Source organism: Chaetodon auriga, chromosome 19 (genome assembly GCF_051107435.1).
Source record: "Chaetodon auriga isolate fChaAug3 chromosome 19, fChaAug3.hap1, whole genome shotgun sequence".
NCBI classification, from domain to species: domain Eukaryota; kingdom Metazoa; phylum Chordata; class Actinopteri; order Chaetodontiformes; family Chaetodontidae; genus Chaetodon; species Chaetodon auriga.
This window is the reverse complement of record NC_135092.1, coordinates 17250669-17272830: the sequence shown is the minus strand read 5'-3', so window position 1 is coordinate 17272830 and position 22162 is coordinate 17250669. Positions and strand designations below refer to the sequence as shown.

At 44.4% G+C, this 22162-nt stretch overlaps 4 protein-coding genes across 4 annotated transcripts; 1 reads left to right on the top strand and 3 right to left on the bottom strand.

Moving 5' to 3' along the window:
- Window positions 1–214: 214 nt before the first annotated feature.
- atp5fa1 (ATP synthase F1 subunit alpha) lies at window positions 215–4759 on the top strand. The gene is made up of 11 exons (XM_076758655.1): window positions 215–348; window positions 1350–1425; window positions 1556–1725; window positions 1993–2166; window positions 2411–2577; window positions 3147–3447; window positions 3557–3781; window positions 3862–3969; window positions 4050–4194; window positions 4296–4446; window positions 4534–4759. The coding sequence occupies exons 1-11, from the start codon at window positions 289–291 to the stop codon at window positions 4610–4612; spliced, it is 1656 nt and encodes a 551-aa protein (XP_076614770.1). The 5' UTR covers window positions 215–288; the 3' UTR covers window positions 4613–4759.
- Window positions 4760–5674: 915 nt separating this feature from the next.
- hwa (huluwa) lies at window positions 5675–8255 on the bottom strand. Its single transcript, XM_076757656.1, has 3 exons — window positions 7680–8255; window positions 6939–7137; window positions 5675–5841 (listed from the first exon to the last, which is right to left on the bottom strand). The coding sequence occupies exons 1-3, from the start codon at window positions 8253–8255 to the stop codon at window positions 5675–5677; spliced, it is 942 nt and encodes a 313-aa protein (XP_076613771.1).
- Window positions 8256–9589: 1334 nt separating this feature from the next.
- Window positions 9590–13725, bottom strand: LOC143338437 (dnaJ homolog subfamily B member 5). The gene is made up of 4 exons (XM_076758814.1): window positions 13208–13725; window positions 12365–12623; window positions 11455–12008; window positions 9590–10464 (listed from the first exon to the last, which is right to left on the bottom strand). Exons 1-4 carry the CDS (start codon window positions 13313–13315, stop codon window positions 10231–10233), a joined length of 1155 nt encoding a protein of 384 aa, XP_076614929.1. The 5' UTR covers window positions 13316–13725; the 3' UTR covers window positions 9590–10230.
- A 4298-nt stretch (window positions 13726–18023) lies between these two features.
- On the bottom strand, window positions 18024–21859 carry LOC143338296 (urea transporter 2-like). The gene is made up of 8 exons (XM_076758589.1): window positions 21663–21859; window positions 21330–21458; window positions 20331–20460; window positions 20198–20254; window positions 19930–20077; window positions 19566–19700; window positions 19425–19474; window positions 18024–19312 (listed from the first exon to the last, which is right to left on the bottom strand). Exons 1-8 carry the CDS (start codon window positions 21857–21859, stop codon window positions 19049–19051), a joined length of 1110 nt encoding a protein of 369 aa, XP_076614704.1. The 3' UTR covers window positions 18024–19048.
- Between the last annotated feature and the right edge of the window lie 303 nt (window positions 21860–22162).

Genomic DNA, 22162 nt, shown 5'->3' with positions numbered 1-22162 from the left:
TATATTTAAACGTTTTATTAGATATATTAGGTCTGTATAAAAATAAATATGTATTGATGTTTTAATTACTTATTTATTTGTCTATTTCTGAATAAAAGTGTGACCAATCCTACACAATATGACACTCCGTAACATTTTAGAAAAATTAAGTTAGAAACGAAATAGAAGACTGAAAAAGATTTATTTTGAAGTACTTCCGGGTCACCGTGACCTTTCTACAAACCGTTGCCGTGTCCGCCATCCTTCTCTCTCCGCTCCGGAGCAGGACAGACTCGGTCGGACGCTAACATGCTGTCAGTACGCGTTGCTGCGGCCCTCGCCCGCACTCTGCCTCGACGGGCTGGATTTGTAAGTAACTTTAAATTCTGTGTGTTACGATTTGTGTCGGCTTTCTTCATAAAATCCGGACTTAATTCACACGAAAAGACATGGCGGTGCTGTGCATGCACACGTCTTTGCACCGGAGGACACCGGGCCCTTCGCCGAAGTTAGGCTAGCTAGCTCCCACATTTGTAGCTGACAGAGAGAAACAAGCCGCCCATAAGACATTACAGTGCATTATTAAAGATGACTAGATGATTATATTGATTTCTCAGTCGTGTATTATGGCGTTAATGCATTGTCAGTGGATGTAGCAAGGCTAAAGTGCAGGAATGACGAATGTAATTTAGTACTGAAGGTCAGGTTTGCCTCACTCCGCATGCTAGCTCTCACTACAGATGCATTTGCCTGGCAAAGCTTTGCGTAGTTGTTTATGTATTTATGCTGACGTTATGCTTAATGTTATAGTATTCTGGCAGGATACTATACTATTCTGGCTATGAACTGTTGGGACGATGACTCTGCAGACTGCATGATCTGTGGCCCGTCTCAAATTTGATCTTTTTAACCACTGATAGCAATTTGCAATGTAATGTGAATGGAAATATAGCAATTTAATATGTGGGTTATTCCCAGTTTGTGCCTCTCATGTACCTGCATTACATTCAAGCCACAGATGTAAGCACATCAACGTTTATAGCTGAATCTGTTTCTAAAATCCTCAAAGACTCACATACATCACACAGACATATTATCATTGATGGTTACTATTTTTGTTAACAATAGGAAACAGAGTGGCGGCTTAGTAAAGGGGTTAAAAGCCTTTTTTTCTTATTGTGCAACAATCAACATGTCTTTGAAACAGTTTCAACAAAAACTGAACATTATTATAATGTAGGACTGTCGCATTAGACTACGTTAGGTTAACTGTGTTTATTTTTGGTTCATTTAAAGAAGTGATTACATTGAAAGTGCTTCACTTGGTTAGGGTTAAAACTGATCTCTTTGCTTGATCCATTGTCTTAAAGGTATCAAAGAATGTCGCTGCAGCCTGTGTAGGAGCCAAGAATCTGCACACTGCCCGTCCATGGCTGCAGAAAACAGGTCAGTGTCTCCTGAAACACGTATTGACCTACTGCTCACTAAAACAAATTGGTAACAGCAATGCTAAATAGGGTTTTCAAACTTTTTAATTGCTGGACGTTTCTTGATTTACACTTTACGTACAATAAAGGCACGGCCGAGGTGTCGTCCATTCTGGAGGAGAAGATCATGGGAGCTGACACCAGCGCTGACTTGGAGGAGACCGGTCGCGTGCTGTCCATCGGTGATGGTATTGCCAGAGTGTACGGTCTGAGGAACGTACAGGCTGAGGAGATGGTGGAGTTCTCCTCTGGTCTGAAGGTAAGACCGATGTGGCAGATGTGGAGATGATTGGACATCAGACATCTTTGATTGTACATGTTTAACCAGTCTCTAAATTATTTGTAGCCACAGGTAATTAGCAAATGGCAATGTTCTCTTCTTACTCAGGAGGTTCTGTCAGCTGACCCTTAAGTAAAGTTCATAGCCACTGCTACTCAGTGACCTCCAGTCAAGCCAGTGGTTGTACTGGGTAGTGCCCATGTGTACATAAGAGTGATAGTAACTGTCGGTTCTTCTCTTTTCCAGGGCATGTCTCTGAACTTGGAGCCCGACAATGTTGGTGTTGTGGTGTTTGGTAACGACAAGCTGATCAAGGAAGGCGACATTGTCAAGAGAACAGGTGCTATTGTAGATGTGCCTGTTGGTGAAGAGCTCCTGGGCCGTGTCGTCGATGCTCTGGGAAATGCTATCGATGGAAAGGTAAATGATGATGAAGATTAATGCAATTTGTGCATAAAAGGTACTTATTTCTTGCCCATATCCAGCAAATAAGATGGAGAACAACCATTTAATATCTTAAAAAAACAATAAAAGATTCTTAAAACTAATTATATATATAGAAAGAGAGAGCGTTGACAGTATCATAACCTTTTTTGATGGACTAGTTCACTGAGAAGTTAGTTAAAAGCTGCTGGGTTTTTTCCCCCCACTCTTTTCCTGACAGGGCCCCCTTGGCTCAAAGACCCGCAGGCGTGTGGGTCTGAAGGCCCCCGGGATCATCCCCCGTATCTCTGTGAGGGAGCCAATGCAGACTGGCATCAAAGCCGTGGACAGTTTGGTCCCCATCGGTCGTGGACAGCGTGAGCTCATCATTGGAGACAGGCAGACCGGGTGAGAGGACCCTGCTCAAAGTGAATAGTTGAACACGTGGCAGCATTTGATGTTGTTCCTGGTGCTGTTGAAAGGCTGTTACAGTCCTGTCTCATAAATCCTGTGACAGCCTGAGTACCGTTTCCCTCTGTGGTCATAATGTGCCTGTTCAAAGGCTTTCAGATGCACTAATGCACTTAAAGGTGGTGTAGAGTTTACGACTTTAAGCTGGAGTATATTGAGCACCAAAGCACAAGACTGATGCCTTGTCCTCATCTACCCAAGTATTTTTTAAAGCAGGGTTTTTCCTCCTTCATTCTCAAAAAAGATCTCATCTACGCAAGCACTCTTTAAAAGAAATCCCCTTCAGGAGTATGCCAAACCAGCAAGCAGTGTTAATCCTAACCCTAAACCCATGTTGGCCAATCAGAAGCCTGGCAAAAAGCTATTACCAGTAAGATACCTGCAACTATAGGTCCAACCGGTCTCATCCAAAACTGGCGAAACAGTGGCTCAGTTTTTCAGTGAACTAAAACTGAGTTTGTGTGTCGGTGTGTCCCCGGTGCTTACTCTTGAAACTTGTGTCTCAGCAAAACTGCGATCGCCATCGACACCATCATCAACCAGAAGCGCTTCAACGAGGGAACTGACGAGAAGAAGAAGCTGTACTGCATCTACGTCGCTATTGGCCAGAAGAGATCCACCGTGGCTCAGCTGGTGAAGAGGCTGACCGATGCCGACGCCATGAAGTACACCATTGTGGTGTCGGCTACTGCCTCTGATGCTGCTCCGCTGCAGTACCTGGCTCCCTACTCTGGCTGCTCCATGGGAGAGTACTTCAGAGACAACGGCAAACACGCTCTGATCATCTACGACGATCTGTCCAAGCAGGTGAATTGATGTCATCAGATTTCGACACGGGAACACCAGCTGCTGTAAATCATGCCAAAGGTGATTAAGCCCGCAGGTAAAGCTGACCTTGTGTGATGTCTTTCTACAGGCCGTCGCCTACCGTCAGATGTCCCTGCTGCTTCGTCGTCCCCCCGGTCGTGAGGCTTACCCAGGAGACGTCTTCTACTTGCATTCCCGCCTGCTGGAGAGAGCCGCTAAGATGAACGACAACTTCGGCGGCGGCTCCCTCACAGCCCTTCCCGTTATCGAGACTCAGGCTGGTGACGTGTCAGCCTACATTCCAACCAACGTCATCTCCATCACAGACGGACAGGTGAGCGGGCGACTCGCTGACTTGCTTCACCCCAATAAAAATCCAGAACCACGGTCACTAAATGCTGTTCTGTCTCTCAGATCTTCTTGGAGACTGAGCTGTTCTACAAAGGCATTCGTCCCGCCATCAACGTCGGTCTGTCTGTGTCCCGTGTCGGATCTGCTGCCCAGACCAGGGCCATGAAGCAGGTTAGCCTTGTCTCACCTCTCACCTCCAGCTGTTATAACAACAAATGCCTTCTGACTCCTTGATTCCTGTGCATCACCAGGTGGCCGGTACCATGAAGCTGGAGCTGGCCCAGTACCGTGAGGTGGCTGCCTTCGCTCAGTTCGGTTCAGATCTGGACGCTGCCACTCAGCAGCTGCTGAACCGTGGTGTTCGTCTGACTGAGCTGCTTAAACAGGGACAGTACTGTGAGTATTCACATTTTTTATTGGCTTACACTCAGCAGGCATCTGTCAGAAAATGCCTCCATTCCACAGACGTCTTGTGACTACTCGCTTTCATCTTTCAGCTCCAATGGCTATTGAAGAACAGGTAACAGTCATTTATGCTGGTGTGAGGGGACACCTGGACAAAATGGAGCCTAGCAAGATCACCAAGTTTGAGAAGGCGTTCCTGCAGCACATACTGAGCCAGCACCAAGACCTGCTGGCAGCTATTAAGTAAGTTGAAGAGCCTCTGAGCTGATTTTTGCATTGTGATTTATATTCTGTGTATGTATTTTGTAACCCATCTCTTCCTCGTTGCAGGGCTGATGGCAAAATCTCTGAGGCGTCCGATGCTAAACTGAAGCAGATTGTGTTGAATTTCCTCTCCAGCTTTGAGTGAAGTCATGCTTTTTGACCTGGTTGTTTTCTTGTTTGCAAAGTGCAGCGTCGTCATACTTTCTATGAACTCACAAAGAAATTCAAGTGGCACTTGATCTTTAATGTACAGATATCTCTTAACAGAGAATAAAGTATTCCAACTAGTTGACTTGATCGCCTTTTACTGTGTTTATACTGACTGATTGACAGTGAGCAGTAGACTCTATATTCCTTTATGATTTTAATGTTGCTTTCTTTTCCCCTGACTTGGATCAAAGAGCTAATGCATGAAATCATCCTTGAAATCTTCACAACAGCGTGTTTTTAAATACACCTTGTTATACATTATTTTTAATGACTGCACTGAGAAATATAGATTATTTTTCTGATAAGCAACCATTAAGCCTTAAATCAGGTTAGTTCTAGATATTTATGTCAGTGCAACGTAGCTACAGTGAAGACTTAGTAGAAACAAGGATAAAGCCCCAAAACAAGAAACACTACAGTGCCCCCTGCTGGTGAAGAGCAGCACATGAATCAGAAATCAGAAAAAAGCTGCATTCACTTAAATTGATTCCTTCATGTTGTGTGCTGAATTCTGGTTTCAGTGTAAATTCTGTCTTTAACCCAGTTCTTCTTGACGATAATTTAATTGAAAAGATGAAAGTAATCAAGAATCACTTCATTCTAAATGAGTCTTTAATGGTCAAAGTGAATCAAAACATGAACAATAGGAGTGAAAATAAATCTTAATGTGAATGTTTATGGAATCCAGAACTGGCTGTTAACATGAAATAGTGACTACAAATGACATTAATGTAAGTGAGGAGGTGGAAATATAGTAAACATGTCACAATAACTTAAGTGAGGAAATATTTCAGTCTGAACAACGTCGGTGGCAGAGTGCATTCATCAAAAACTGATGGTGACTCAAACTAGTGTAAAGTCATAGTGATTATTAGTGAGACTAAATACATTAAGACTTTTCCAAAAAATAAAACATGCATAGGTTATTTAAATTACATAAATAAGAAATAAAAATATAAATAAACATTAAAACTACTGATCGCACTGACAGCACCCATCACACCCAGTACTGCTTGGTGTGCATCGCAGGTCTGTGGTGTTTATGTTTGGGTACATTGTTCTGTCTGACGTAGCAGGGGTCATAATAATCCCACTCCAAGGCCGAAGCCAGAACGCCGTTGGACAGACCGTCGCTGTCCGCTGACAGAATCCGCAGAGAGACGCCTGCAAGGAAATCACGGTTTTCATTCACACGGTAAAAATCATAGCAAAATACTGTGATTTGAGTCATAGTTTGTGTGGGATTTGTAAATATTCTTGCATTTTAAGAGCTAAACTGTTCCTGCACTTATCAGCGTTCCCACAAGTTTCTACGTCACACTTGTGTAAGTTGTCTACTGGACCACGATTGAATCCCAAACTGGTCGTCAGCTCATAAAATCATGCTCATGCACTCGTCTTAAACTCATATTTTTGTCCCCCTTCAGCAGATGAATGTAAAAGCAGCCTCCTCTGCACATTCATCGTTCTGCAAAGTGACGCTCAAACATCCAAATGAAGTAAAGTAAGTAAAACACAGTATTTTTGAGTGGCTGTGGGACTTCAAACAAAGCAGCTCAACTTTGAAACTTGCTGACGGTGAATCCCAGAGTCCCCCCTGTAATACTTCATTCACTGTCACCAGACAACTTGGCTCTTACTTGGTGCTGGTGTCCAAACTTTTGGCAAATGCGATAATACAAAACAAACCCTTCTGCTAGGAAATTAAATTGAGCAACAGCACTTTAACGTAACAGATGCATTTATTCATTTCACATAACAAAACATTCTGTATTAAAAAGTGCAGCTTCAGGGAAAAAGATTTCAGTTTTCTTGATTAATCCAGGCATTATTGATGATTTTCCATATTTATTTGCCTTCAGGTTGAAGTGATTTACAGAGGTCTCATGCAACATTAAAATACACTATCCATATATATTGCACACGTAGGAACTTTAAATGTCATTAGACTTGTGTCTAGCTTCAAATCAGTGCCCACCTTGTTCTCCACAGGCTTACACTGTACTCACTGCTTGTCGTTCATTTGCATAGTAATGTCGGAACTTTACACACGACTCCTTTGCAGCAGTCATTTGTTAAGCAGCTCTTTAAATGACTTTGCAATTAAACTTTCATTCAGAAAGATAATTTATTAATGATCAGGATCAAACCATACTGATGTATAACGCTCTCTGTGTCGCCCCTTTATTCAACATCAGTCTGCAGCGCTTAACATTAGTTATTAATGACAGCTACACTGATTACAGGAGACTGAGGCGTACCTGCACTGGCACCGAAGTCGCTGTCCAGTCCAGAACCCGCTGCGGATGCGTGCAGGCAGGACGCCTCTGAGGGCGGGCTGGCGTACTCGCACTCCACGTCTGCTTTGTCAAACACGTGCACTGTAACACCTGGGTTCACATCTGTCAGCATGTGGTAAGTACTGCTCCGACGAATGTGACCCACATGTTCAGCCTCCTGCTGTGAACACAGGAAAAATACAGAGCTCACACTTAATTTTTCTTATTCTTACATAATATGAGTATTGGATGCAGGTTCTAGTTTTCTGATTTGTTTGGAATAAACCCAAAAAGCAGGTTAGGGTGGTCAGTATAAGCAGAGACAGCCCACACAGAGCAGCGCCTACAGAAACACACTCATCTGCATGAGGAGACCTTTCACCCCACATGAATCATGAAACATCAGGTTCACTGTACATCACAGCTGGATTACTAACCAGGCAAAGTGGGCACCTTCCCCGCGGGGCCCAGACCTCCAGGGGCCCTCAAAAATCTCAACTTCAGCTTTGCTTGGCAACATGGGAATAAGCAGCAGTAAAGCAAGTAGGGCCTAAATGTGTTCATTTGAACGTTTTTGTTGCTACCATAACACGTATATTTAGGCTTTGTTTGCAGCAGCATTTTTTTAATTAATATCCACCAATCAGTCAGTTTTCAAAACTACAAAAATGGCCCTTGATCATGTCAAAGGCTTTCTCGTTATTGAGAGATATTTCCACTTACTGTTGGGGAGTTTGGCGGAACAAGGTTCACTCTGGTTCCAGCCTCTGAATCGCTGGACTGCAGCAGCCCCGGCGCGCTTCTGCACCAGGCCGCTTTGCCGATGCTGCATGGCCGTGAGCCGGAGGGCGGGTCGAGTCTCGGGGAAGTGGCCCTGATAGTGCTCGGCGCCCTCAGGGACCCTGAGCCGGTGGCACCATCAGGCCTCAGCAGCCGGAACCCATGATCCAGCCCGGCCCTCTCCCTGGACGACGCCCTGGAGGAGGTGACGGGATGGTGCAGGACGGGCTCCGACAGAGACATGCAGGCTCTCCTCCCGTCCTGCAGCGGAGGGAAGGCCACGTCCGACACTCGTCTGACCCTTTGCAGGGTGGACTGCAGAAGCATCTCCTCCGCGTCCTCTCGCTTCTGTCTGCGGCTCCTCTTTGACAGGATCAGCAGCTTGTAGCCCAGAAACAGGCAGTTGAGCAGAAGCAGGATGACCACGCAGGGTATCAGCAAAAGGACGACCAAAGTCAGGTTCGTCACGGGGAAACCTTCAGTCAGATCTGATGGGGCGCTCTGACTTGTTTGAGACATTTCATTCCAGAGGACATGGAGGCTGAATTTTACAGAACTGCTGATCTCAGTTGATATTTCACGTTGCGTCTGAACGCACAGGTGGTTCAATCAAGGTGGGCTGCTTTGTGTTTTAATTTATTTTTTTATTTAATAGCAACACGCCACCCTGAGTCTCAAATATAAACAGTCTCCAGATGTGACTGTTGTCCTTCATCCCTCTTGTCTTCATCATTGTAGACTGTCAGTGTTAACAAAGCAAAGGTTTGACCTGCACGGCTTCGCTGCGCGCTCTCAGTTAGGCAGCGGCGGATCAACAGGTGTGTCCAATTATGTGCGGGGTGTTTCACCTGTCATAGCAGCCATTGGCCGCTAGATGGCAGCACGTGCCCAGACTCCTGCATCACTGCAGCGACGCTCTTCAGGCTCAGAATGCTGATTTTAAGGACTGCAGTGTCTCAGAGTGGTGGAAGAAGTATATTTAAGTAAAAGTACTAATACCACATAAGTCCTGCATTCCAAACCTTATGTAAGTGAAAGTGTTATCAGCAAAATGAACTTAAAGTATCAAAATACAAGTATGTTTTGAATGCCTTTTCTCAAGTGGTACTCAAGGACTACTTGAGTACACTTAAGTATATTTGAAGATGACAAAAATAGCACAAAGTGTACACAGTACATTCTTCAAAAAGTATAAATTAAGTGTAATATTTCTTCATCTGGAAATGCTCCCTGTCAGTGTTTTACTCTTATATCTGATGTTTTTGGAGTAGTATTACTGCTGCGTTCATGTGTAGCTAATTTTAACAGCTTTATATATTGTTGAGTAGTTTAATCTACAGCAAGGCATCATATTCTCTCAGATTATCATATATTTGTAGCATCGGTGCTCATCATTTGCTCAGAAAAACAGGCCACCTTTCAGCTTTGTGATGACGCATTTTCCTGCTCATCCAAGAAGGTTTAAATACTTTATTCAGTTTAAGAAGTGAGACAATTTCCTCAGCCCATGAAGGAACACTTAATCCTTCAGTTCAGACTCAAAACCATCAGATTTGGAGATTTGGGATTTTCAAGGGACAGAAGGGCATTAAGAAATGTAACAGTAACTAAAGCTGTCAGACAGATGTAGTGGAGAAAGAAGTGCAATATTTAGCTCTGAGTTGTTTTGGAGTAGTATTAAGTTTCATAAAATGGAAATACTCATGTAAAGTACCTTGAAGTACTAGAGTGAATGTACTAAACATCTTCCCACTGGTGTGGCAGTTTGCTGAGGACTTCTGTGGTCCACTTATAAGGTCTGCTGTCTTTTAAAACGCATGTTTATGACAAAGAACAGTGAAGAACAAAAGTCAAATTCTGTGTTTTTCTTTATTTTTCATGCTTCCAAACATGTCTCTGTCAGGTAATAATACATCAACGTTGCAGAATATATACAAACATTTCAAATAATTCAATAGAACATTTGACAGATGAATCTCTCTTAGAGACAATGTTTTTGCATTTTGTACACAAAGTAGATCTTTGTACACAAGTATATTTTGCTATTGTAATAAATCAATGCAAAAGATCAGTCATATGAACACCATATAACTATAATAAAGTTGTTTCATAGCATGTTTCTACCATTTAGGTTTAAGGAAGTCTATAAAGACTTGAATAGCACACTGATATCCTGCTATAGGTTTGCAAGTATAACAGTACAGATACCATCTCATTCAAGAGAAAGGCTTTTGAGTCAATGGACGCCCTCAGATACCAAAGACCCCATTCATCACGTCTGAACTCACTGCTCGTGTGGCATCATAGTTGTTGTGCGTCGTGCCTGCAGAAAGTCAACTACAACTCACTGAAGCGCTACTTGCCATTTCCAAACACAATAAGAGGTTGTGATGGGTTGTGATACTAGCACCTTGGGCAAGGCTGTGTTTGTGAACTGATAACGACATACACACATGGTGAAGCTGCGTCAATCAGGCCATTGGGTGAGCGCGGTCTAGCACTGGGCCAGGCTGTGCTTGATGATCTCGCGGGACTGCGGTGGGATCCTGTCGGGGAACAGCACCTGGAACTCCACCACCAAGTCGCCCCGCTGCGACGGGCTCTTGGGCAGGGGCAGGCCTTCGCCCCTCAGCCGCCGCACAGCACCTGGTTTGATGACATCGCTGCACGGCAGAGGCATCATCCGGTTGTCAAGTGTTGGGACGTTGACTGTGCAGCCACAGAGAGCCTGGCGGAGAGGAAGAGAAAGTTAGTTCTGTAGACCTGTTATATTTAGAACATGTTTCGTAAGGCTCTCTGAGTGGCCTCAATGGGATGTAGTACGCTTGGAACAACAACAGCAAAAAAAATAATCAATTAAATGCCTGATCTTAAAAGTGTCAAGTTGCATAACAGATAAATATGGAGCATCTGTGTCTGTGAAGGCATAATGATTTTCTGTGTTATGCAACAAACCGGTGTTACAGATGTTATAATCGTTGCCCTATTTCCTGCCTGTGTGTGGGAGTTAAGTGCTTTAGTGACTGAAAGGAGCCATAGGAAGATGGAGGGGCTCTTTGAAATGCCAGTCTCTGTGACTGCTACCCTGCTAATCTGCGCGTGGGCTGGCAGAAGTGAGAGTCAGCGGCGGAGCGAGCCAACATCTCTGCCTCGCTGCCTGCCTTGTAAAGGCAGAGGAGTCTGCAGCACACATAGTAGTTGAGAGGGAGAGTGAAGTGCGATTCGTGGGGGCAGTCAGCGCCCAGGCTAAATTTAGCTCCTGCTCTCTCTCGCTCTGCAGGGGCTGATGAGGTAACTGAGGCGTTGGCAGGCTGCTGCTGCTGCTCCGATAGCGGGGGTCTGACAGCCCATTGTAAGCTGGTGGCTGAGATGCCCGTGACAGAACAGGACAGAATGTTCTGCCCCGAGTCTGCATTCAAAGATATTAGCCTCCCTGCATTTGGCAGAGATCGTACCTTCTGCCTTGTGTCTTATTGATGCCTTTCAGTAATCGATTTTCTGCTGTATTTCAGGGTGTGCATCATTCCACTGTTATATAAAGTGTGCTGGACGGATTTGAGCCTTTCTCCGTGTAGGTGTAGGTGGTTGGTTGAGTTACATCGTATATCTGCTTATAGACCAGCCACATGTTTCATAATAAATCTTTCATTTGTTGATTAGGAGTGAAACTCTTCACCCTGCTAGACCTTTAAGCCTGATGTAAATGCACCAAACTCACCTCTTTGAGGGTGATCTTGGCAGTGAAGACGATGTTGGAGCCGTCTCTCTTGTACTGGCTGTGCTCCTTGTCCCTGAGAATGAAGGTGATGTCCGCAGGGGTGCTGTTGGGCGTCTCGTCTCCCTCTCTGGGGAAGGTGATCTTGGTGCCCGCCCTCCAGCCTTTCTTCACCACCACGTTCAGCACCTTGTCCTCAGACCGCAGGCTGCGGCTGTCGGGGTTGAGGCGGCTGCGGGTGATCTTCACGTGCTTCGTGCAGCCGTGCAGCACCTCCTCCAGGGTCACCAGCAGGTCGTGCACCACCTCGTCCCCCTGCAGCCGCCGCTGGCCTCTCCGCAGGCCGCCCTCGTGGCCGGCGAACCCGCCCACGTGGCTGAAGGGGAACCGTCTGAAGGGGTTGAAGAGGTCGTCTTCGCTGTCGGCGTCATAGCCAAAGAAGATGTCGAAGTGGTCGGAGCCGTGGAAGAAGGAGGAAAAGGTGGCGTGGGGGTCGCCGGGGAAGTTATTGCGGAAAACGCTGCCTTGGCCTGCCATTGACATTCCATTTTTAAGGCCTGAGAAACACAAAGAAACAGAAAGAGTTCAGATAAATTCATTAAAATCTGCAGCTTTTTCTGACGCTTCATTCTTCCTCTCCTTCTGGTTTGCTAAACATTTGCTATTTAGGAGTTTTCACTGCCCCCTGAATAATTCATCAGCGCCACAGCTGTCTGCGCTGCACGTTTAGCTGGTTTAATAGGAGTGGAAGTATTTTAGTCATCATCCTCCCACTGCATATCAGTATTTAGCCTTGATGCTGACATGAATAGTTAATCCACCAGCCGATGCTACAGTAATTAGCCAGATGGCAGTTACTATTTGAGGCATTTAACTCGTGTAAATGAAATCACAGCAGCGTCAAAACTCTCACCTTCTTCTCCGAACTGGTCGTATATGCTTCTCTTCTTGGGGTCGGTCAGGATCTCGTAGGCCTCTGCGATCTCTTTGAACCTGTCCTCTGCATCGGCGTCGCTGTTCTTGTCAGGGTGGAACTTGAGAGCCAGCTTCCTGTAGGCCTTCTTGATCTCGTCTTCGTTGGATTCATGGGAGACGCCCAGGACTTTGTAGAAGTCCTTGCCTGTGGGCTTGATGGACAGGCAGGGCGTGTCCTGCTCAGACCTGGTGCTCTCCTGTGGGGACAAGAACAATCAGACATGAGACCATTTAATTGTTTTCATTCATTCATATTTTTTTTTTGTAATGGTCCATCTCAAGAGTTACATGCTGCAAAAACAGCTGATGATGAATAAGCATGCATATTAAAACATTCATCCTCTAGAATATAAAACAGGACAGATGATGTCCCGGACATCCTCCACACCAACTGCTGCACAGTACCTATGAATATGCAGAAATTCAGCCCCCCAGCGGAGACTCTCTTGGGGAATATCCCCTCATCTCTGCTGCTGTGCAGCTGCACATCCATAAATTTTGATAAGCTGATGCACAACTCAACATGAGAGAAAGGGGGGGAAATCAGACAATTTCCCCCAACAACCGAGATTCTCTGCAGCGATTGGCTGAACGGGAATCAGCGACTCTTGGATTTGAATGAACCCACAGCAACAGCAAGCAGTCAATGAAGGATGCCGGCACATCAGAGATGACCGCTTTAAAGCGAGTGTCACTACAAAGCATGCCGTGTATGAAACTTAAGCATTCGAGCAGGATATTCATTTAGAGGCTTATAAAGGACAAAAAACAAAGTACTCACCGCTGATGATGCGGAGCCTGAGCTGTCACCTCTGTGCATAACCCGCACTTTGCACTTGACATTGACATTTTTGTGCTTCACGCCGAACTGAGTCCAGATGAGAACCATGATGAAAGACTAGAAAGTTTGGCTGTTTGTGGTTTTGGGGGTTGGGCGTGAGGGGCGGCTACGTGTCGCTGTCCAGTCGCGCTGGTGCTGAAATCTCTTCGCTTTGTCTCCGGCTTCGTCCTGCCTGAGCTCTCCTCGACTCTCTGATAAATACCGCCGCGGCAGCTCCCTTACTATACTCTCAGCCGCCCACGCAGCGTGACCGAGCTTTCCCCGGGACCGCCCATTTCCTCACGCGCGGCAGGGGATGCCGGTGTCCTCGGCTCGCGCGGTGGAAGGCCATTGGTGCGCCGGCGATGATCACGCGGATGTTGCGGCCTCCTTGTCCATCTCGAGACTTGTTTCCGGAGTTCTTGAAGGCGAAGCAGAGCAGGCAGTCACGACACAGTACAGAGTGTTTTTTTTCTCTTCCACAGTCTGAACAGAACAAACCAGACATGCGGTTACAGGACGCTGCCGGCTGCCCAGACAACCTCCAGACTGTCACTCAAACGTCCTCAAATGACTCTTTCTGCGCATTTTGTACATTTGAACTCGAGCCCACGCGTGTTAAGGCTATTATTAATGATAAGGCAACACATATTTGCTGTGCATGAGAGAATACAGGGAGCTGAAGTACCTGTTTCTTATTCTAGCAGTTTTGTAAGGACACTGTCCAACAGCTATTTTAAGCAGACTAATGTTCTGCAGTGGTACCAGTGTGCAAAGGTAAACAGTCAGATATGTGAAGGAGCATATTCAGGTTAGGCTATATGATCAATTAATGTTTACATAAAGGTTGACACAATAATATGAAGGTCTGTACATGCTAATGCAATTCAAAGAAATAGCAGTAACAGCAGTAAAATTAGTCATTCTGCAGAAAAATGGGCACTGCAGCTGATATATTATTACATATGGCGTTATTAGATTATTAATACTAATGCATCATATATGTAAGTAGCATCTAACTGTTGTAGCTGGTTGAGGTGTTAGCTTTAACTTCTTAACATACAGTTCAGCTTTATGGTCCAGTGGTTCCCAGTCTAGTAGTCTTCTTTTTGGACACTTCAACAACGCAGTTTTTAAGCTTATCATATGACTTTTATGTAACCATATCTGTAAAATGACTGTAGTGGAGGAGAAGTGTAACATAAGATTGTGATATTCAAGTAAAGTACAAGTAAGTTGAAAGTATTGTAGTTGAGTAAATGCTTGAGTCGTTGCTTTCCACCACTGAATAGCACAGCAACATACCACCGTGGTGAAGTAAACATACAATTTAGGCTCTTTGCATGTGGTGGTGTTGTACTGCATTGTGTTAACACTCATCTGAATATAAACAAAGGGTGGGGAGAGAAAATGTGTGCCCTACAATTTAACATAATCCAGAACAATAGTACAGCAAATTAAAACCTTAAAAATGCCTATTTACCAGCACTCTAAATGTTTCGAGCTTTATTTCCCGTAGCTGGAATGAACTTGGACCCAAACTGTTCTGTTAATGGCGTTTCAAAGAAAAGGTCAATAAGCTTGACAGAGGCAATATTATTTAAGGCTTTCTGTATCCATTAGTTTGCGCAGGTGTTCATTTAAATGTATCCACCCACACAGTTCTGCACCACCGCTGTGTTTGCTGCCACAGACAATAATTGCAAAAAAATGCAAATGAGCCATTTAATAACCAGCAGCTGTGGAAGAAAAGTGCGGCCTGAAGTTACGCAACTGAATGTGTTAAAAACCTTGTGTTGTTTTGCTAAGTGTTCAGATATCCTCCTGTGAAAATTCAAGATATCACCTCAAAAGCTTGTTGACTGACTGACAGTTGCTGATTACCATGCCAGAAACAATAATAAACATTTTGTAGAGTCTGATGTTGAGTCCATGATAATAAGGGGCTGTTATTGGCTCAGGGATGGCTGTCAAGTCTTTATATATAACCTTTTAAAATGCAAGACACTTAACCGAACTAACTCAGCCCTGTTGAAGATAGATATGTAGTAAGTAACAACACTTTTTACACAGCCAGAATCCTACATTTGTAGTGGAAAACGCAATTATCAAAAACATAGAAATTAGCTTCCTGCTAGCAGAGCATTCTAGCTTTGGCTCTGTCATATTTTTGCCTCACCCATTGAGTTTTATAGGATAACTCTATATGATAAATGAGCCATTACTGCAGTTCTGTTCTGATGCCGAATAAAGTGAAGGCCACTGATGCAGAGTGAGAAGAGAATCCATTCTAACACACATCCTTGTCCCCTGTTTCTCAAAACTGGCATTATTGTTCCACTCAAGGTTATACAGCATAGTTAGATTGCTGTCCTCTACATATGGCAAAATGCACATTTATGGTCCACGGTGCATGCAAACGGCATTTTTCGGACTTAGATATTCTGATGCAAGTCATGTTTTCAGCTAAAAAGAGATGAAAAAGAAAGAAAAAACTAACTCCTCTGCTCTCTAAAGACATCAGACAACCCTCCCTTAAGCAGAAGAAAAACCCATAGCCCTTCCTTTTTCTGACCCTCTCCCTCAATAATTTCTGCTCGGCCCCTAACCATGAGGATACTCGGTGAAGATCGGAGAAGTGACCGGGGGAAGTCTGCTTACGAGGGCTTGTGTGATGTTCCAGATAATTAAAGCATGGAACAACATCAGACAGACCCACATAATCATCTTGACTTAAAAACTGTCACAACATGAAAGTCACTCCTTTTTGATGTCATCTGCTTGAATCACTCTTGTGCTCTCATTGAGAAACAGTCACTGTGTCTCTATTTAGAGATCATACTACAAGATTACGACACAGACTCGACACCGCAGCCGGCAGTGCAGCCATGGATATGGAAATCAGTGTCACAGGGAGCGTACATACATGGCAGTACTTCCTCCGCTGTAATGCTTCACGCATCCAATGGGGGATGGAGTTTCCTGGGGATTCTCCTTTCGTCTTTCAGGAAACAGCAGACAAATTTGGTTTGACCATGTTGAGCCAGGAGCGTCATGCACCAGATAGCAGCTCTTACATACTATTCACAGGTTGAGCAGGATAGAGTGAATCAGAACAGCCTCTCACATAGCGCTCATTCTTCCTGCCCACGGGAACAGTCTGACCGTGCGTTGGGCCTGTTTTTCACACATTCAAGATGTCTCTCTCGCAGAAACACATACTAGTTGCCTGTCAGTCTCGGAGAAAATAATGCTAATTAAGGTTCCGAGCTGTCCTGACACTGTTATTGTAAGGTGGCGAGAAGGCGGACGGCTTCCATGCAGCCTGGTGTTCTTGTGGTGTTCTCATAGTAAATGCATTGAATAGCCACTATGTCTGCTTTTGTTTGTGGACCCTGCAGGCTTAAAGCTCCATGTCTGTATTTTATTTGCAATGAAATACTTAAAGTAAAATGGAATATGGTTGTAGCACTTTCACATTAGCGCCATCATGAGCTTGACGTGTTTGATTTTGAGTGAAATATCTTGACATTTATTGGATGGATTACTGTGAAATTTAGTAATCAGCCCAATACTAAATACCTGGAAAACTAATGACATTCAGCTTCAGCTGTTATTCATTTTTAGTGCGAATGATCAAACTAATAGGATGCTAACACCTTAAACTACTGTAAGATGGACCGCATCATGCCTGCTAACCATTTGGATATTGGCATTGTCATTATAAACATTTTGTCATGCTAGCATTAGCATTTAGCAAAGGTGTGGCTTTGAACTCTTATTCAGGTCATACACATGCCTGACTCAATCTTAGGATTAGCTGTCAATCATGATGTTACACCCCCTTCTTATAGCATTAAGTAACTAATTAAAACCAAACTTATTAGAAAAACAAACCCTTGACCAGATTACAGCATAACAGCAACTACCTAACATAACGTAACACCCATCATATATAGGTTTTTAATAGCAGGATGTGAACTTCCTTCAGGTCACCCCACAAGTTAACAGAAAAAAAAAATGCAGAGGACATAACTTCAGCGTCCTCAGTGATCGATTAATATACATATGATTGGAACCTCTGGCTAAGCCCACAACATATGTCCATTGACAACAGACTTATTATCATATAGACCTGTTCTTGTGTCCTGTATGTCGCTGTTATCCTCTTTCTGTTGGTCCGTTTTTAACTACAGTTATAAAATACTTTGGCCTACATTGTTATATGAGACTTGCTATTTATAACTGACAGACACCGGAGCAGACAACCAGCCGGTACTGAGACAACCACGTTTTTTTCTCTGCATGCATGCAGGTGTACGTGACTCTGTTCATTTTTCACAGGTTCAGCTCTGTCTCCCTCCAACCTGTTATGTTTTGTGGGAGCAGTGGGTGCAGCCTGCAGGGGACTCGGGAAGGTGAATCACACTGCTGTGAGCACACACCACTGACACAGGGGAAGTGACACCAACCTCATCTTGCATCGTCCCACTGCCAACACTTATCCCGTCCTTCAAAGGTCGCTGGATGAATCAACGTTGTAAAAGGCCAAAGTAAAATCCACTGGCTGAGGTCACTTAAACCTACAGGCCACAGTGGATAAGGGAAAGAGGAAAGTTTCCTCTGTGATGCCTTCAGAATATTAAGCAGAAAATGGTTTGATTTGAGGAGTTTTTGGGCTCAAATGGATGGAAGAGAGAGAGAAAAAAAAACTGGACATTGGACATTCGAGAAAGAAAACAGTCATAACAAGTCATATTTTATCACCAGGCAAGAAAATGAAATGTTCTCATTTTCGACTTGCTCCCCTTCCCTCGTCTCGCACCTTCTCCCCCGATGTACCACAGCTCCCACACATGTCTGGGAGTGTGACTGTCTCTTATGTGTAACACTGGCTAGACTAAAGCCATGTGCCTCAGATACACAGACAGACAGATGGCAATAAAGACACACAAAGATTTACTCATAAATGCAGACACAGACCCAGACAGGGCTCTGTACATTTTATCCACTGACATCTCGGTAGCCTCCTTTCACAGAGGACAAAACCTTCCTGCTTGGGGAAAAAGGAGAGAGGTTGTCCTCAAAAGGGAGCAGGAGGACAGAAGGTGACAGATAATGGCAGAAGAGAGACGTGGAGGAAACGGGAAGTAGTAGGTAAACGATAAGGGATCATAAAAACACGTCAAATTGTGGGACAGGCACCACAAGAAACCCAAATAGGGGTAAAGAGAGACGATAAGGGAAAACAATAGGACAGATTGGAGTACAGAAGGCAGAGATGGATTATGCCTGGCAGAGGAGAGGGTGTTTTTGCTGGGGGAGCACTTTATGAAATCTCCCCTGCAGCTCACTATCGGCTCTAATGAAATGCTGTAGCTGCTGCATTTTAAACCCTCTCACAGCAACCACGAAAATGTTGCTGTTGAGACGAGAGGAAAGAGAATAACACCACCAGACGACAATTCATACAGCGTGTATTACCGCTAACAACGTTGGTGTACATAATTGTAAACCTACAGCCAAGTCTGCTCAGTATTTTCCTGCATATTATTAGACTTGCAGGCAAGAACTGTTGTTCTGTCTTTCCTTGGAAAGTGCTGCCCTCTGCTGTGTAGAATAGCTGTATTGCATAAAAAAATATTTGCCATTTCAGTAACATTTCTCCCTCCAATGCCAGCCATTTTGTATAACAAAGATCGTTATGTAAGAGAGAAAATAGCAAAACCGTACTGTTCCTATATTTCCATCAAGTAAACACCCATAGAGGTAAATGTCAGGACAAAAGAGCATCCCCCCTAATCATACATATTCACTGCAGTCCCTCTCTACTACCAGTTGGACATTTGGACCTCCGCTCTCCTTCAGCTGGGCCTCTTCTTGGCTGCTGCTCTGCTGACTGTACTGAGCTTTCTCCGAGGCCTTTCGTTGTCTGTAGCGGCGGTTCTCCTCGGGGTAGGAGACCACAGAAAGAGGCAGTCTGCAGATGGCTGGGATCTCAGAGGAAATGAGGAGGAAGATGAGAGCGGACAGGCAGAAAGGCCACGTGCAGGCTGGTAATGCAAGCTGAAAGGGGGGATGTCATCAGGGAGGAGAGCATGACACATGATATGAGGGACGTTTGGGTGTTCAAATGATGTTTTGTGACTTTGATTCAGGGAGAGAATTTCTTACTTACCGCAGACATCAGCTTTGAGATTGCAGCACTCATGTAAGCACAGAAAAATGCTGGAAAGAAACACATTTTTACATTTTGAATGAAAAGCAATTTCTGTGCAGCCACCTGAAGGAGAGTGATCACGCTGTTCATCAATCTTACCACATAATAGAGCCAGTAGATGGGTTTGCCATGTTAGAACATAGAAGACCCCTCCTATGGCAATGCACGATAGGGCACTGTTATATCCCCACAGCCCTGCGTAAATGTCCTTGTGAGGAGCTGCCAGAGCAAGTCCTACACCACACAGAGAGAGAAGAGTTCAATATTCCCCGTGAAATGTATTATTACATAGCAAACAATTGCACAAATGTCAGATTTGAGTCATGAAAGGCTATACAGCATCATTTGTGAAAGCATGGTTCATTCACCATAATGCCATGGTGCCCTTTGAAGAGCAAAGGCTCCCGCTGTAGCCTCAGCAGACATTATGCATATTTCTATGCAAATGGGAGAGTCTTTTTACCAGACAGCATGCCAGCAGCAGAGCCCAACATGGCATGAAAACAGATAGTTGGTGAGGAAAGCAGCAGGGCCAGAAGGATGAGACCTCCTGTCCAAGGACTGTGGCAGCCGTACACCTGGCCAACACCAACTGGCACTGACAGGAATAGCTGCAAATGGAAAACCTCCATTTACTGACATTTTAAACAATTAGCACACATTATTGATTATGATTTAAATTGTGTGGAGACTCTCAAAGAGTTAGTGAACCTATGATGTTTCTTTCGTACCTGAGAGATACTGAGGCTTTCATTGGAGGCATTAAGGTGAATTGGCTGGAAATCCACCTGAAATTTCAGAAAATTTAGGTTTTCATTTGCATCATGTGCATCCTTGTTTGTATACAACAGGGCTGTCTTGTACCTCTGGAAAGTAGGGATGATTGGCCCCTGTAGCTGCAAGATGCAGACACACCAAAATATTAAATGGCAGGGTGAATATTGGGAGGTCCAACTTGCTGGTGAGTGAGGACAAAGCGCTGGAGACCACCGGGCTGTGAACAGAAACAGGAGATGGATTACTGATGGGCTGGAAAGGCAAACCAGATCACACTGACATCATGAATTTTTGTGGGATTACAAGTTATGTTCACTGCTAGTACAGCCAATAACGGGATCAGGGCCTAACAAATGGTCAATTAGGGATAATTGCAGACATTTTGGGTGTGTTCTCTTTGGCCTACATTGTTTTTTGAGTTTTTGTCTCCTAATAAAATGGTTCACAATAGATAATCTGGCTGAAACAGCCTGTCTGATCATCTGGCTGTTCCTCTCTTCAGTCACCTCTCTCTTCCCCCATTTGTCATCATTGCCATTCTCCTCTCATCCACCAGATGCCCTCAGACTTCTCTACCTTGCCTCCTCTGCCTTGCAATAACCCCTCCAGTCCGAGGCTGTAATCAAAACTGCCTACTATACCACTGATGCTATACTACATCGAGTTTTCCCAGATCATAGTAGATGGCCATAAACTACATTAACAAGACCCAAGTTGTTATAAACCAGAAAGCTGTACTTGAAGAACAGTGGTCTTTTGAGCTAAATCAATGCCAGCATGCTAACATGTTTAGCAGGTGTCACAAATGTCAGCCTCATGCAGGAAAAGTCAGAGAATTACGTTAGCGTCAAGTTAAGACCCTTATATAGGATTCTGGTGTTGTAATGGAGTTTTCAACCAACTGAAGGAGCTACTGTTAGCGTAATTAGCAAGCTAGCTAGCTGTATCTGATGCAACCTTTAATACTGTAGACTAATGCTAGGCTACGTTTCCTGACTTCGACTGCTGTTGCCTTGGGCTCTTTCCTCTTTATTTTGTGCAGTTACCAAGCGTGTGCAATCAGATGAATTTTAAGAGAGCGCTTACCACATTATGGACATGAACACATTTGGCAACAGCAGCCACCAGTGCCAGCTCGCTTTCGCTGAGAAAACAGCCATCAGCATGCCCACCAAGGTTCCATTGTAGCCATATAAACCTGCTGATACGGCTTCCCTGAGGTGAATGTGACAGATGTAGCCAACATGAGCGTAAAACACAATTAAGTGAGAAACGCTCTGTGAAAAAAGCACAGTGTGAAAGCTAAAGAAAGTGTAGCCTCAGGGAATATAAAGACAGCGATAATGGCTTCATGGTAGAGGGATAATGCTTTTTTCCCCTATGATGAAGTCAAATAAGGATAAGGAGATACCATCTGACCTGTTTTGTCCCAGTAACATGGCAGACACAGTCGACATGAGGGTACCCAGCAAGCTGTTCAGAGCCCACCAAGGGTTCTGCAGGAAGAGGCCGACTGTGATGAGGAGCCCACTGAGAGGGTTGTTGACCAGCATGACCTGGGCCACCCCTCGGAAAATCCAGTCCAGCAGCTGGATTACCGCAGCCTGTCCTGTCATAGATGGATCACGACTGCGATTAACATTATTTACGTTACAAAAAGGCTGAAATATCAAGTTGCACCAATGTGAAATGATATAATTTTCAATTTAGATTCATTCAGTTTTACTACATATGCACACATCTTCTTATTCAAGCATAATTTACATGTGATTTAGAGGATTGGACAGATCACTTACTTTTCACCCATTCTCTGCAGAGATGCATGTCCCCGGTGAAAAGGCCAACAGCTCTGCAGAGAAGGGAGCGAGCTGGAGCTTCTTCACAGGAGAGCAGGTCGGTGTTGTTCATTTGAACTGTGA

Bases quoted from the DNA above. Each gene is read 5' to 3' on its own strand.
- atp5fa1 (XM_076758655.1), top strand. From the start codon at position 289: ATGCTGTCAGTACGCGTTGCTGCGGCCCTCGCCCGCACTCTGCCTCGA. The intron at 349-1,349 runs GTAAGTAACTTT...ATTGTCTTAAAG, and splicing joins TGCCTCGACGGGCTGGATTT to GTATCAAAGAATGTCGCTGC. The intron at 2,578-3,146 runs GTGAGAGGACCC...CTTGTGTCTCAG, and splicing joins ATTGGAGACAGGCAGACCGG to CAAAACTGCGATCGCCATCG.
- hwa (XM_076757656.1), bottom strand. From the start codon at position 8,255: ATGTCTCAAACAAGTCAGAGCGCCCCATCAGATCTGACTGAAGGTTTC. The intron at 7,138-7,679 runs GTAAGTGGAAAT...CTGTGTTCACAG, and splicing joins TTCCGCCAAACTCCCCAACA to CAGGAGGCTGAACATGTGGG. The intron at 5,842-6,938 runs GTACGCCTCAGT...ATTTCCTTGCAG, and splicing joins CGACTTCGGTGCCAGTGCAG to GCGTCTCTCTGCGGATTCTG.
- LOC143338437 (XM_076758814.1), bottom strand. From the start codon at position 13,315: ATGGTTCTCATCTGGACTCAGTTCGGCGTGAAGCACAAAAATGTCAAT. The intron at 12,624-13,207 runs GTGAGTACTTTG...TTGTCCCCACAG, and splicing joins CAGGCTCCGCATCATCAGCG to GAGAGCACCAGGTCTGAGCA. The intron at 10,465-11,454 runs GTGAGTTTGGTG...CCTCTCCGCCAG, and splicing joins CCAAGATCACCCTCAAAGAG to GCTCTCTGTGGCTGCACAGT.
- LOC143338296 (XM_076758589.1), bottom strand. From the start codon at position 21,859: ATGACAGGACAGGCTGCGGTAATCCAGCTGCTGGACTGGATTTTCCGA. The intron at 21,459-21,662 runs GTCAGATGGTAT...CATTCACCTCAG, and splicing joins ATGTTACTGGGACAAAACAG to GGAAGCCGTATCAGCAGGTT. The intron at 19,475-19,565 runs GTAAGATTGATG...GTTTCTTTCCAG, and splicing joins TCTACTGGCTCTATTATGTG to CATTTTTCTGTGCTTACATG.